At 42.2% G+C, this 12336-nt stretch overlaps 1 protein-coding gene across 4 annotated transcripts in view; it reads right to left on the reverse strand.

The window, feature by feature from the left end:
• Positions 1-361: 361 nt before the first annotated feature.
• The window catches only part of Prr11 (proline rich 11), a 44517-nt gene continuing 32542 nt past the window's right edge, over positions 362-12336 (reverse strand). For 2 of the 4 annotated variants that reach the window (XM_063269395.1, XM_039086373.2), the window contains 5 exons: positions 10732-10830; positions 8789-8904; positions 7640-7699; positions 7465-7561; positions 362-3272 (listed from right to left, as the gene is read on the reverse strand). In XM_063269395.1, coding sequence (XP_063125465.1) covers positions 3204-3272; positions 7465-7561; positions 7640-7699; positions 8789-8904; positions 10732-10830 — 441 coding nt within the window. In that variant the 3' untranslated portion in view covers positions 362-3203. Of the gene's footprint in view, positions 3273-7189; positions 7260-7464; positions 7562-7639; positions 7700-8788; positions 8905-10731; positions 10831-12336 lie in introns of all 4 variants that reach the window. The other 2 variants (XR_357799.5, NM_001108287.1) reach the window with 2 other exon arrangements.

A 12336-nucleotide genomic window follows, 5' to 3' on the forward strand; every position in this document is an offset into this window, starting at 1 on the left:
GTATATACTGATGTATGTGGAGAGGCCTGTCACAGTGGGCATGTGGAGATCAGAGGACAGCATTGTGGAGTTGATTTTCTCCATTCACCTTTATATGGGATCCAGGAATTAAACTCAGGTCCACCAGGCTTACTAAGAAATCACCTTTACCGGCTGAACCATCTCATTAGCCCCCATGTCTTTTGTTGGCTTTGTTTGCTTTTTTAAATCTCAAAATGTGTTGTAGTGGTACACAGCTTTAATCCTAGCATTCCAGAGATCCAGAAGCAGGTGGATCTCTGTGAATAAGGAGTCCCAAAGCCAGCTCAGCTAGACAGTGAGACCCTGTCTCAAAATGAACAAAACATGAATGCTGAAAGCATACAATAAACAGTAGTTTAATAAAATCATACAATGTGCAGGGTACGCAAGTGCTTACAGTAAAAAAGCATATAAATTCTATGGAAAAAACTAGTAAACAATTTAAAGTAGGGTACACTTTAATACTGACACAACAGCAGTAGCAGCTTTATAAGTGTTTTACCTGAAGATTTCTACTTTTTTTCCTTTTCTTTTCTTTTCTTTTTTTTTTTTTTTTGGAGCTGGGGACTTGCTAGGCAAGCGCTCTACCACTGAGCTAAATCCCCAACCCCTTGAGGCAGGTTCTTACCAAGTTGCCCAGGCTGGCTGCAGGTCTTGAACTTAACTTCCCTCCACCTCAGTTTTCCAAGTACCTGGGACAACTGGCAGAAACCACCATGCCCAGCCTAGTTTGTTGTTTGTTTTTTTTAAAAAAGCCTTTTGTGCCATAAGAATGATCAAATGATTTCTGTTATATATACTACAGTACATAGTGGTTTATTTCTATTGTAAACATTATAATTGCCCCCGAGAGAACATTCTATTACAAACCCTTACTTTATTTTCAGTGATCATGTCCCTTATTTTTACACAATATATATTATTTTTACACAATATCAAAATTTCTGCTGGATTTGGTGGTGCTTTCCTTAATCCTAGCAATGCAATTAAGTGGGGGAAGGGAGATGTAAAATTCAAGGTCGTCCAAGGCTAAACAGTCCCTGGACAGAATGAGCTGCATGAAAGCCTGCCTGACAAACTACAGACAAAGGACCTTCCAGCTGGTTCTAGATGTAGCTCTTCTGTATCATAAACACACATGTGGATCGCATAACAGGACTCTCAGGTGCTGAATACTGTCCCAGGTCTACTTTCCAACACCATGCTATGCATCTCAAAGCAATATCAGTCAATAGAAATGATGGGATTTCTGGAAATACAACTCTGTGGCAAGGTTCCTTTCTTACCGTTGTGCGGTAACAGCTTCAGAGATGATCCTGGAGCTGGGAGTGTGGCTCAGTTCACTTGCAAGAAGCACTTGTTCAGCTCAAAGCCCTGAGACTCCTCCGCACTGAAGACTGAAGATAGCTTTTGCCCCTTGAGTGACATGCACTTTAATGGGAATTACCCATCTGTTCTCCTTAGAACACAGGTGATGGGATCCTGGCTGTCGCTACATAGTGTTCAGTGCCATGAAGACATGTAGTAAACCATGGGATCCCAGAAATAAATTGCAATTTTTTAGGAACGGACAAACAAGGTAGCTAGGTAAAATATAAGGTTCTCAGTTAAATGTGAATTTCAGAGAATTAATAACACATATATACATAGGTATGATAAATTATTAGTTAGTTTTGTAGTTGCTGTGATGGAATAGCTGAGAAAAGGAAGGGTTCCTTTTGGCTTATAGTTCTATCATACACTCCATTGTGGAAGGGATCAAGACAGCAGGAGCTTAAAGCAGCTGGTCACGTTGCATCTACAGCTTAGGGTGCTCTATCCCTGAGGGTAGGTATTCCCATCTCAATTAACCTAATCAAGATGGAAAGCCATCTTCCAGGTAATTGTAGATAATTGTTATTAACCATCACATGAATGAGTGTGCGTATATTTATGTTTGTGTGTTAGTACTGGGGTTTGAACCCAGCGTCATAAACATTCTAGACCAGCACTGTATTACTGAACTCCCTGCAAAGAATTAAACATAGTATTTCAATGTATGTGCACATCATTCAGTATTCAGGAGGTAGTCTACTAGCTCAGCACATTCATGACCTTGAGTTCCATCTGTAACACTCAAATATTTGTTTGGTAGGGCAGATTTATTCTTAAAGTTTTTTTGTGGTTTATCTGAAATTCAAATTTAATGGAGTACCTTGTATTCTTATTTGCGAAGTCTGACAGCTCTAGTCGAACAAGAATGAAGGAAGTTCAGTGGGAGACACATCACTGCCAGCAAATACACAGGCTGGTAAGGAGCAAAGCAGGAACCTGGCTCATGATAAAACTGCCATGGACCACAGAGAATCCTTGGCAAGGCATTCTGGAAAATAGAGGATTCATGCTGAAATCATGAAGAACTTATTTGACTGCTGGAAAGTGGACAGCAGATATAAAAAGTAAGGAATAAAGGCTGAAGGTACAGTTCAGGGTGTATGTACTTAGCACATGTGAGGCCCTGGGTTCAGCCCCAAGAAGAAGAAGAAGAAGAAGAAGAAGAAGAAGAAGAAGAAGAAGAAGAAGAAGAAGAAGAAGAAGAAGAAGAAGAAGAAGAAGAAGAGGAGGAGGAGGAGGAGGAGGAGGAGGAGGAGGAGGAGGAGGAGGAGGAGGAGGAGGAGGAAGAGGAGGAGGAGGAGGAGGAGGAGGAGGACTCAGATTACATTCTTAATGTCATAGATACCTTTATATAACAAACTATTTATACCATTAGTATTTCCTAACATATTTAATAATTTTGTGTGTCGAAGGGGCATATATCATAGTTCTTTTTACCCCTCCATTTGTGCCCTGGTCATTGAACTTGAGTCATTAGGCTTGGTGGCAAGTGTCTTTATCCTTTGAACCATATTGCCAGGTCCTATGGAATTAAATTTGAATAGCCATTCTAACTTAAACTGGGTAATGCCAGGATAAACATTAGTTTGCAGGCTGCATTTTCTCATCTTGTCTGGTCCCCTTACCATCATGAATGCCAGGAAATATCCAAATGCCTTTATGCCACAGTATGTGTAGGCTCCAGACATACTCACTCTGAGTCTTTAAGAATTACACTTATCTAGTTATACATATTTTAGAACATTAACATTTGGGAGGGCTGGTCTGTCATTGTATGAGTCACTCCACGGAGTCAGGCCGAGTTGCTCTCAGTTTTGTTCATCAAAGTTGCTTGTAGAAAGCGGCAGAGATTGAGTAGGGCTTTGAGGATGAGCCAGCTATAAAAAAGAAATTCATAGTTACACCGTGAATGGTGTTCTTAGGGCCGACACAGGGCTTCTTCCTTATCAACAAAGCTGTGCTGCTTTGCGTATGGCCGCTTTGCACCCCTAGCTACCTTTCCCAGCCTTCCCGATACAAACAGAAGCTAACAAGCCTCTTGTCTGTAGACTTCTCCTTTTGCCTGTCTGAGATGTGGATATAAGTCTACGGGAAGCACTGTCATTGTACACCACGAGGACCATATATTAAGGACAGAAGAGAGCATGAAATGATGGCTCATGTCTGGAACCCCATACTTGACAGTCTGAGGCTGGATTGTTACAAGTTGGAGGCCAGCCTAGGCTATATGGTGAGTTCAGTCTCAAAACCAAAACCAACCAACCAACCAACTAACCACCATCACCACCACCACCACCACCATTACCACCACCACCACCACCATCATCATATTGGTGTCTGTTTCTTAGCACATTGTTCCAGTTATGGGGTGGGGCAAGGGTAGCAGGGTCTTGGCTAATAGAGAAAGGAAGTGCCTAAGGCCTCTGTGAGGTTCCTCCCTTCATCTCAGAAGGCTCTGGTGCTTCTGCTCCATGGGAAGAAGGAACTACAGTGTTCAAAGTCACAAGTCCAGCAACCCCAAGTCCCAGCATTCCAGCAGGGGAGGCAGAAGATGGCTTCTCATTATAGATTCAGTAATACTGGAGATCGGGAAGATGACTAAGCAAACTGGTGTGGAAAAGATGTCGTTCACGGTTGGGGATTTAGCTCAGTGGTAGAGCGCTTGCCTAGCAAGCGAAAGGCCCTGGGTTCGGTCCCCAGCTCCGAAAAAAAGAAAAAAAAAATGTCGTTCACATGGCTCACCTAAGCAGGAGAAATGAGAACGCTGTCCAACCTTTTCCTGTTAGCAGTGCACAGCACAGCCTGACTCCCAACACCATGCTCATCTGTGGCCTCCATCAGGTTCTCTCTGGAGACAGCCTGGCTGTCATTTGTCAGGTTGTTTTATAGGCCATTAGGCCCCTCAGAATGGGGCATTTACACATGCTGTTCTTTTGTTGTCTGGGACGTTCTCTTCTCTGACATTTATGGTAGGACAACCCTCTCTCTGTTACTTCCTGATTATTCTTTAAATGTCTTTGCCAGAATCATTATGTAAGGAAATATTCTAGACTAGGCCATCTGGGCTAGATCACATCCTGTCATGGGTTCCAACAAAACCTTAGTCCTTTCCTTTTTTTTTTTTTTTTTAAAGATTTATTTATTTATTCATTTATTATATATGCGTACACTGTAGCTGTCTTCAGACACACCAGAAGAGGGCATCAGATCCCATTACAGATGGTTGTGAGCCACCATGTGGTTACTGGGAATTGAGCTCATGACCTCTGGAAGAGCAGCCAGGTGCTCTGAACCGCTGAGCCATCTCTCCAGCCCCCTTAGTTCTTTCCTTAAGAGCACTTACTATGGGATGCGATAATAAGGGATTCTTTGATTCACATCTATATTTTCCAATGGACTGAAAAGTTTAAGACAGCAGACCTGGGGCTGGAGATGGCTCAGTGGTTAAGAGCTGGCTATTCTTCCAGAGGTCCTGAATTCAATTCCCAGCAACTACAAGGTGGCTCACAACCATCTGTAATGGGATCCGATGCCCTCTTCTGCTGTGCAAGCATACATGCAGACAGAGTACAGAGTACTCACTCATACATTAAAAAAAATACATACTACAGATATTAAAAAAAAAGACAAGCAGATCTGTGTTTGCCTTTGTTAACCATTCTAATCCTGGTACTCTAGCACAGTGCTTACCATACAGGGAGTGTTTGGTAAATTATCTCTAAAGGAAATTAAATCATCAAACATTCATTAGCAAAGGAGAAATGTAATCCTAGCTGTAAACTACATTGTTTTTATTTTCTTCATAGAATTTAATAATACCAAATTATTAAAGCATTTGCAAAGCAAACAGAATGAAAAGTTATCATTCTCTCACTTGCTTGTTGTCTCTTTTGCTTGCCTGTGTAGCAGTGGCAGGTGAACATGGGGTGTCCCTCATGCTTGGTGGGGAAGGGCTTTCTCACTGAGCTCCACTTCAGCCTCTTTTGGCTTCTTATCCTGAGACAAAGGCTCGATGTTGAGGTTCAGGAATTGCTACACAGACCATACACTGTCTCATTAAGCAAGAATAGTTTACTGAATGCACACCCAAGACCGAATGAACAGGACCACAAAAAATGACTTGGGCACCTAACTGTGTTAGCAGTTTGTTCTTAGGGCAGGCTTTTTTTTTTTTTTTATTAAATGATGCTTATAAATGAATCACCTCCAAATGGTTATTAATACTGAGCGGATCTTAGCTGTCAGGAGGTATTTTTTTTTAAAGATTTATTTATTTATATATATGAATACACTGTCACTGTCTTCAGACACACCAGAAGAGGGCATCGGATCCCATTAAAGATGGTTGTGAGCCACCATGTGGTTGCTGGGAATTGAACTCAGGACCTCTGGAAGAGCAGTCAGTGCTCTTAACTTCTGAGCCATCTCTCCAGCCTCTAGGGCAGGCTATTTACAGGAAAGATCAAGTTCAGAAGTTCAGAAGGTGGGGCTGGTGAAATGGCTCAGTGGTTAAGAGCACTGACTGCTCTTCCAGAGGTCCTGAGTTCAAATCCCAGCACCCACATGGTGGCTCACAACCATCTGTAATGAGATGATACCCTCTTCTGGTGTGTCTAAGACAGCTACAGTGTACTCATATATATTAAATAAATCTTAAAAAAAAAAAAAAAGAAGTTCAGAAGGCATTTTGGTTAACTAGACAAAGTAAAGTGGGATAAGAGGGGTGATGGGCAGGTGGTGGACAGGGAGTTTCAGGGCACTGTAACACAGCAGAGCATAAGTAATACAACCAGTGTTATGACCTTTGAGGAGAATCTTTCAGTGTCAGCTATGGATAGTTGCTTGTGGGAAGCAGAGTCTGAGAGCCTGAACTTAATTTCACCCATGAGCAAAATGGAGACTGAAAACAAAATGGCTACAGTTATGTTAAAAGGAGCAGGCCTCAACACTCACTAAGCTATATAAGCCTTCGAAATACTTTGTAGTGTCTTCCCGTCTCATCCTCTCAAGTATTTTAAGTCTGTACCAACAAGACAGGCTTCTTCATCTGTTTGTATTTTGAAGCCTGTAGCCGAAACCAGGGACTCACTATATATCCAGGTTGGCCTTCAACTTGTGACCCTACAGCCTCTATCTCCCAAGTACTAGGCTGAGAGGTCTGTATTGCCTGGCTTGATTTATTATTACAAATTAAACATTTTTTCTCTTGTTTTCAAGACAGAGTTTCTTTGCATAGTCCTAGCTGTCCCAGAATTCACTCTGTAGACCAGGCTGGCGTTGTACTCAGAGATCTGCTTGCCTCTGCCTCCCAACTTCTGGGATTAAAGGCGTGTGCCACCACCGCCCAGCTATTTTTAATTTTTAATTTCTAAACTATGTGAATGTACTTATGAGTACTCCAGAGGCCGGAACTGTCAGATGCCCTTGGAGCCAGAGTCACAAGAGATTGGGAAGTGCCTGCTGTGGATGCTGGGAATCCAAGTCACCTCTTCTGGGAGAACAGAGAGCACTCTTAACTGCTATCCCTCAAAGTCTGTTATTATTAACTATGGTCATTGCTAAGAGAGCTGCATGATGGCTCACTGTTAATCCCCGTGCTCGGGAGGCAGAGGCAGGTGGATCTCTGTGAGTATGAGGTCAGCCTGGTCTACAAAATGAGTTCCAGTACAGCCAAAGCTACACAGAGAAAACCTGTCTTGAAAAACAGAGAGAGAGAGAGAGAGAGAGAGAGAGAGAGAGAGAGAGAGAGAGAGAGAGAGGGAACGAGCTACTTTTTTATAGTAGTGGAACATACCTATTATCCTAAAAGCTGAGTCAGGAAGATTATGCACTTGAGGTCAGTCTGAGAGTTACATAGTGAGACCCTATTTTGAAATATATAAATAAGTACTTTTGATTCTAAAGAAATTAGCTTATTCTCCCTCCCTCTTTTCCTCCCTCCAGTGCTTGGCATTAAACCAGGCCCTCATGCACACCAGGCTACACTCTCAGAACTAATAGCAATTATTTTTCAGGCTAATGAACCAGAGAACTTAAGTTTGCATTTTTTGTTTCCCTACACAGACTTACCTGAAACTTTCTCCTTAAGGCTCGGGTCATGACTGGAGTGAGCCCAGTTCCTGTATCCATGTTTTCTTTATTGTTAAGAGGGGTCCCACCTGGGCTCCTGTGAAGAAGAGTAGAGCTGGGTTTTATTCCCACTTTCCAAAGTGACTTGGAAAGCGCGGGGGTGAGAGGGTCTTACCTTTCTACCTCGACTTTTCTCAGCAGTTTCCGGAGATCGATTTGGCTTTTACCAGGAGTACTGAGAATAAAGACATAAACATTAAACTTCACAGACTTCACCACTTTTTCTTTTTTTTTTTTTTTGGTTCTTTTTTTCGGAGCTGGGGACTGAACCCAGGGCCTTGCGCTTCCTAGGTAAGCGCTCTATCACTGAGCTAAATCCCCAGCCCCTTCACCACTTTTTCTAAATCAGGTCAATTTTATATAAATTTTTTTCCTACATTATGGTAACAATAGGTTGGGTGATGTCGGCCTTTAATCCCAGCACTCAGGGGGCACAGGTTCTATGAGTTCAAGGTCAGCCTGGTCTACAGAGTAAGTTCCAGGACATCCAGGGCTACACAGAGGAGCCCTGTCACCAAAAAAAGATGATTAATAATAATAATAATAATAATAATAATAATAAAAATGATAATGATAATGATAATAATAATAATAATAATAATAATAATAATAATAATAATAGAAAATAGCAGCAGATACAGCATAGGGTCATGTACCATGTAGCCGTTCTTTCTTCCTCTGCCCCCACCCATGTAGCTCAGGCTATCCTGGAATTCACTATATAGACCAGGTTGGCTTAGCACTCAGAGAGTCACCTGAGTGATCAAAGGTGTTTAGAGTTTATTTCGGCTTATGATTTAAGAAGGGATGCATGCTGGGCTGGAGAGATAACTCAGAGGTTCAGAGCACTGGCTGCTCTTCCAGAGGTTCTGAGTTCAATTCCCAGCAACCACACGGTGGCTCACAACCATCTGCAATGGGATCTGATGCCCTCTTCTGGTGTGTCTGAATAGAGTCACAGGGTACTTATACATATAAAATAATAAAAATTTTAAAAAAAAGGGCAAAAAAGGGCCAGTGAAGTGTGTCAATGGGCAAGGGACCCCTTGCTGCGTAAGCCTGATGGCCAATGTGATCCCTCAGAATCCATGTGACAGTGAGAAAAGAGAACCAACTCCACAAGCTCTCCCAGCCTCCATACAAGGGCAGTGGCTTGTGTGCATTTTCCCTACCTCTAACATACACACACAACAATAAATTACATTTAATAAGAAATCACATTTTCAGTAGCAGCAGAGAATAACTGTGCAATTTCCTTACTTACATCAAGACATTTTTAATTCGAGTTGCCAACACCCTGGAGTTTGGTTTCAGGGTAATGCGCTGCAGGTCAGAGACAGTAACTAATGGAGTCCGTTCCTCTGGCGGTGATGGTACAAACTTTAATTACGAAATGAGACATTAAAGATACATAATAAAATTCCATTCTAATGTGAACACAGCAAAACAGCAAATAGTTTTGACAGCCAGACTGTAAGTTTTCCATGATTCAATTCAATTTTTATTTCAAAGGTTCAAAGGCTCTCTCTCACACTCACCCATTTCTCTCAGGTTTTACTAGGTAGGATGCCATTGCTTAGAACAGGCTGCTATGAAACTTACTATGATGTGGCCTTGAATTCAAAGAAATCCTCCTCTCTCAGGCTAAGATTACAGGTGTGAGGCACCACACCTATCTAGTATGTTTTTATCTACAGTATGGCTCATGTAGCCCAGGCTGGCCTGTTGATTCCCCATGTACTGAAGGATGACTGAAATCCTGACTCTTGGCCTCACTTCCCAGGTGCTAGATCATTGGTGTATCCCACTGTGTCCATCTTGAACATGAGATGTGAGATGTGTATGGGTACACACGACATACGTGTGTGAACATATTTTTGTGCATGTGTGCGTGAATGTGTGCATGGAGGCCGGGGTCAATGATAACCTTCATTATCATCAATCATATTGAGACAGGGTCTTTCTCTGAACCTGGAGCTCACTGATTGGCTAGACTGGCTGGCTGGGAGCTTTGGAGATCTGATTGTTCCCATTTTTCCAGTGTTAGATGTGTAGGTAGGGCGGCTTTTTAAAATGGGAGTACCAGGGACCCGAATTCAGGTCCCTCATGCTTTTATGGCAAGCACTTTACTACTGAACCATCTCCCAAGCCTGGTTTTTTGTTTGTTTGCTTTTGTTTTTGTCTTATTAAAATATTGAACCCAGGGCCTTAAACATATTAGGCAGATGCTCTGTCATTAAACTGTATCCCCAGAGGCCACAGAATGATTTCTATACATAAAGTTTTCCATATTTATTTCCCACATAGGAACAACCAGGTTAAAAAAGGAAGATGCCAGGTGTGATGCTGTGTTTCTAACACTTGTAAGGTTATATGGTGTGCATTCCAGTCTTTGAAGCTGGCCTGGGTTAAGTACCAGGATCTTATCTCAGAAAAACACACCTCAGAGCTTGGGAGATAGCCTAGTTGGTACAGTGTTTACTGTTTAAAGATGAGAACTGGAGTTTAGATTCCAAGCATCTGTGTAAAAAGCTGGTCTGTCAGTAAACATCTGCAGTTGTAGCACAGGGGAGGCAGAGTTGGGAGGCTTTGCTGCTCAACTTGTGTAGCTGAACGAGAAAACTTTAGGCTCAGTGAGACACCACATCAAAAAGAGTCCTGTAGGGGTTGGGGATTTAGCTCAGCGGTAGAGAGCTTGCCTAGCCAGCGCAAGGCCCTAAGTTCAGTCCCCAGCTCCGAAAAAAAGAAAAAAGAAAGAAAGAAAGAAAGAAAGAAAGAGAGAAAGAAAGAAAAAAGAGTCCTGTAGATGCTGGGCATGGTAATGCTGACCTCTAATCCCAGCATGTGGGAGGCAGAGGCAGGTGGATTTCTGTGAGTTCAAGGCCAGACTGGTCTACAGAGTGAGTTCCAGGATAGGCAGGGCTACACTCTGTATCAAAGTAAATAAGTAAATAAATAAAGTATGTGGGGTTGGAGATTTAGCTCAGTGGTAGAGCGCTTGCCTAGCCAGCGCAAGGCCCTGAGTTCGGTCCCGAGCTCCGAAAAAAAAGAAAAAAGAAAAAAAAAGTATGTAAAGTGAAAGCAATAGAAGAAGATGCACTAAATTAACCTCTGGCCTTCACTCATGCCTTCACAAACACACAAATATGACACATATACAAAACATTGCAGGAAGCAGGCCACGTGTGTGCTCACTGACATCTTACCTTTCTCCTTTCGTCAATATTCTGTGTCTTTTTTAATTTCACAGTGAGTAGATCTTTAACTGTTATATGCATGGGTCCATCTTTCTTTAACGGTTCAACCTTAAAGTACATAAAGAGGTTAGAATTAAAATTGGGGTCAGGATATCTAGTGAAATCCAAATCCAAGTCTGTTTTGTAAAGACTCAAGAATTGAATGTTAAGGCTGGAGAGATGGCTCAGTGGTTAAGAACACCAACTGTTCTTCCAGAGGTCCTGAGTTCAATTCTCAGCACCCACATGGTGGCTCACAGCCATCTGTAATGGGATCTGATGCTCTCTTCTGGTGTGTCTGAAGACAGTGACAGTGTACTCATACACATAAAATAAATAAATAAATCTCTAAAAAAAAGAATTGAATGTTAACTTGCTATTGTCATTTATTTATTTTATTGTTTCCTTCTCCTTTATGACTATTTTTGGGACAGGGTATTGCTATGTAGTCCTGCCTATCCTAGTATTCCATATGTAGCTGAAACTGGCCTCTAACTCATGGCAATCCTCTTGCCTCAGCTTCCAAATGCTGGGACTTTAGGAACCACCATACCCATCTAAATCACATTCTGCTGAGTAAGCAAGAAGGACGGGTGTGTGTGGATGTGGGTGTGTGGGGTGGTGACAGGGTAACTTAAACTGTTCTTCTTTGGAGTGGAGAGATGGCTCAGTAGTTAGGAGCACTTGCAGAGGACCTGAGCTCTGTTTCCGGTACCCATGACTCACATGAGTTCCAGGGGATCCAGCACCTTCTACTCACCAAGCATGTGCATGGTACACAGACATACATCAGGGGAAACATCCATTTCCATAAGATAAAATAATTTTAAAACTAAAAGTTTCTATACTTTAATGTATATGAGTGTGTGCGCAGTATGTATGTACATTATGTGTACTACATGTATGTCTGGAGCCCGTGGAGACTACAGGAGAATGTCCGAGCTCCTGGAACTGGAGTTAGAGATAGCTGTGGGCGCTAGGAACCAAACCCTGGTTCTCTGCAAGAGCCTCAAGTGCTCTTAACTGCTGAGCCATTTTCCCAGCTCCTCTACACCAGGATTTTCTTTTTAATTTGTATGTTTTGAGACTAAATTCAAAAACAAAATATAGCCATAATCTCATCATATAACCAAGGATGACCTTGAACTCTTTCTTTCTTTTATGTTTTTAAAGATTTATTTATTATATATGAGTACACTGTAGCTGTCTTCAGACACACCAGAGAGGGTACCGGATCCCATGACAGATGGTTGTGAGCTACCGTGTGGTTGCTGGGAATTGAACTCAGGACCTCTGGGAGAGCAGCCAGTGCTCTTCTCTCCAGTCTGACCTTGAACTCTTGATCTTCCTACTTCTACTTTTGAATTGCTAGGCTTAGATATGTGTTCTGGACTTGGGAATAAACCTTTCAAATTATATAACACACACACACACACACACGCATACGCACACGCACACGCACACGCACACGCACACGCACACGCACGTGTGCGTGTCAATGTATAAGTATGTTTAAATGTGTGTGTATGCATATATGGTCCTACAGTCCAAGCTCCTCAAGACGCTGAAGCAATA

The sequence above is a fragment of the Rattus norvegicus genome, chromosome 10 (genome assembly GCF_036323735.1).
Source record: "Rattus norvegicus strain BN/NHsdMcwi chromosome 10, GRCr8, whole genome shotgun sequence".
In the NCBI taxonomy this organism is placed as follows: Eukaryota; Metazoa; Chordata; class Mammalia; order Rodentia; family Muridae; genus Rattus; species Rattus norvegicus.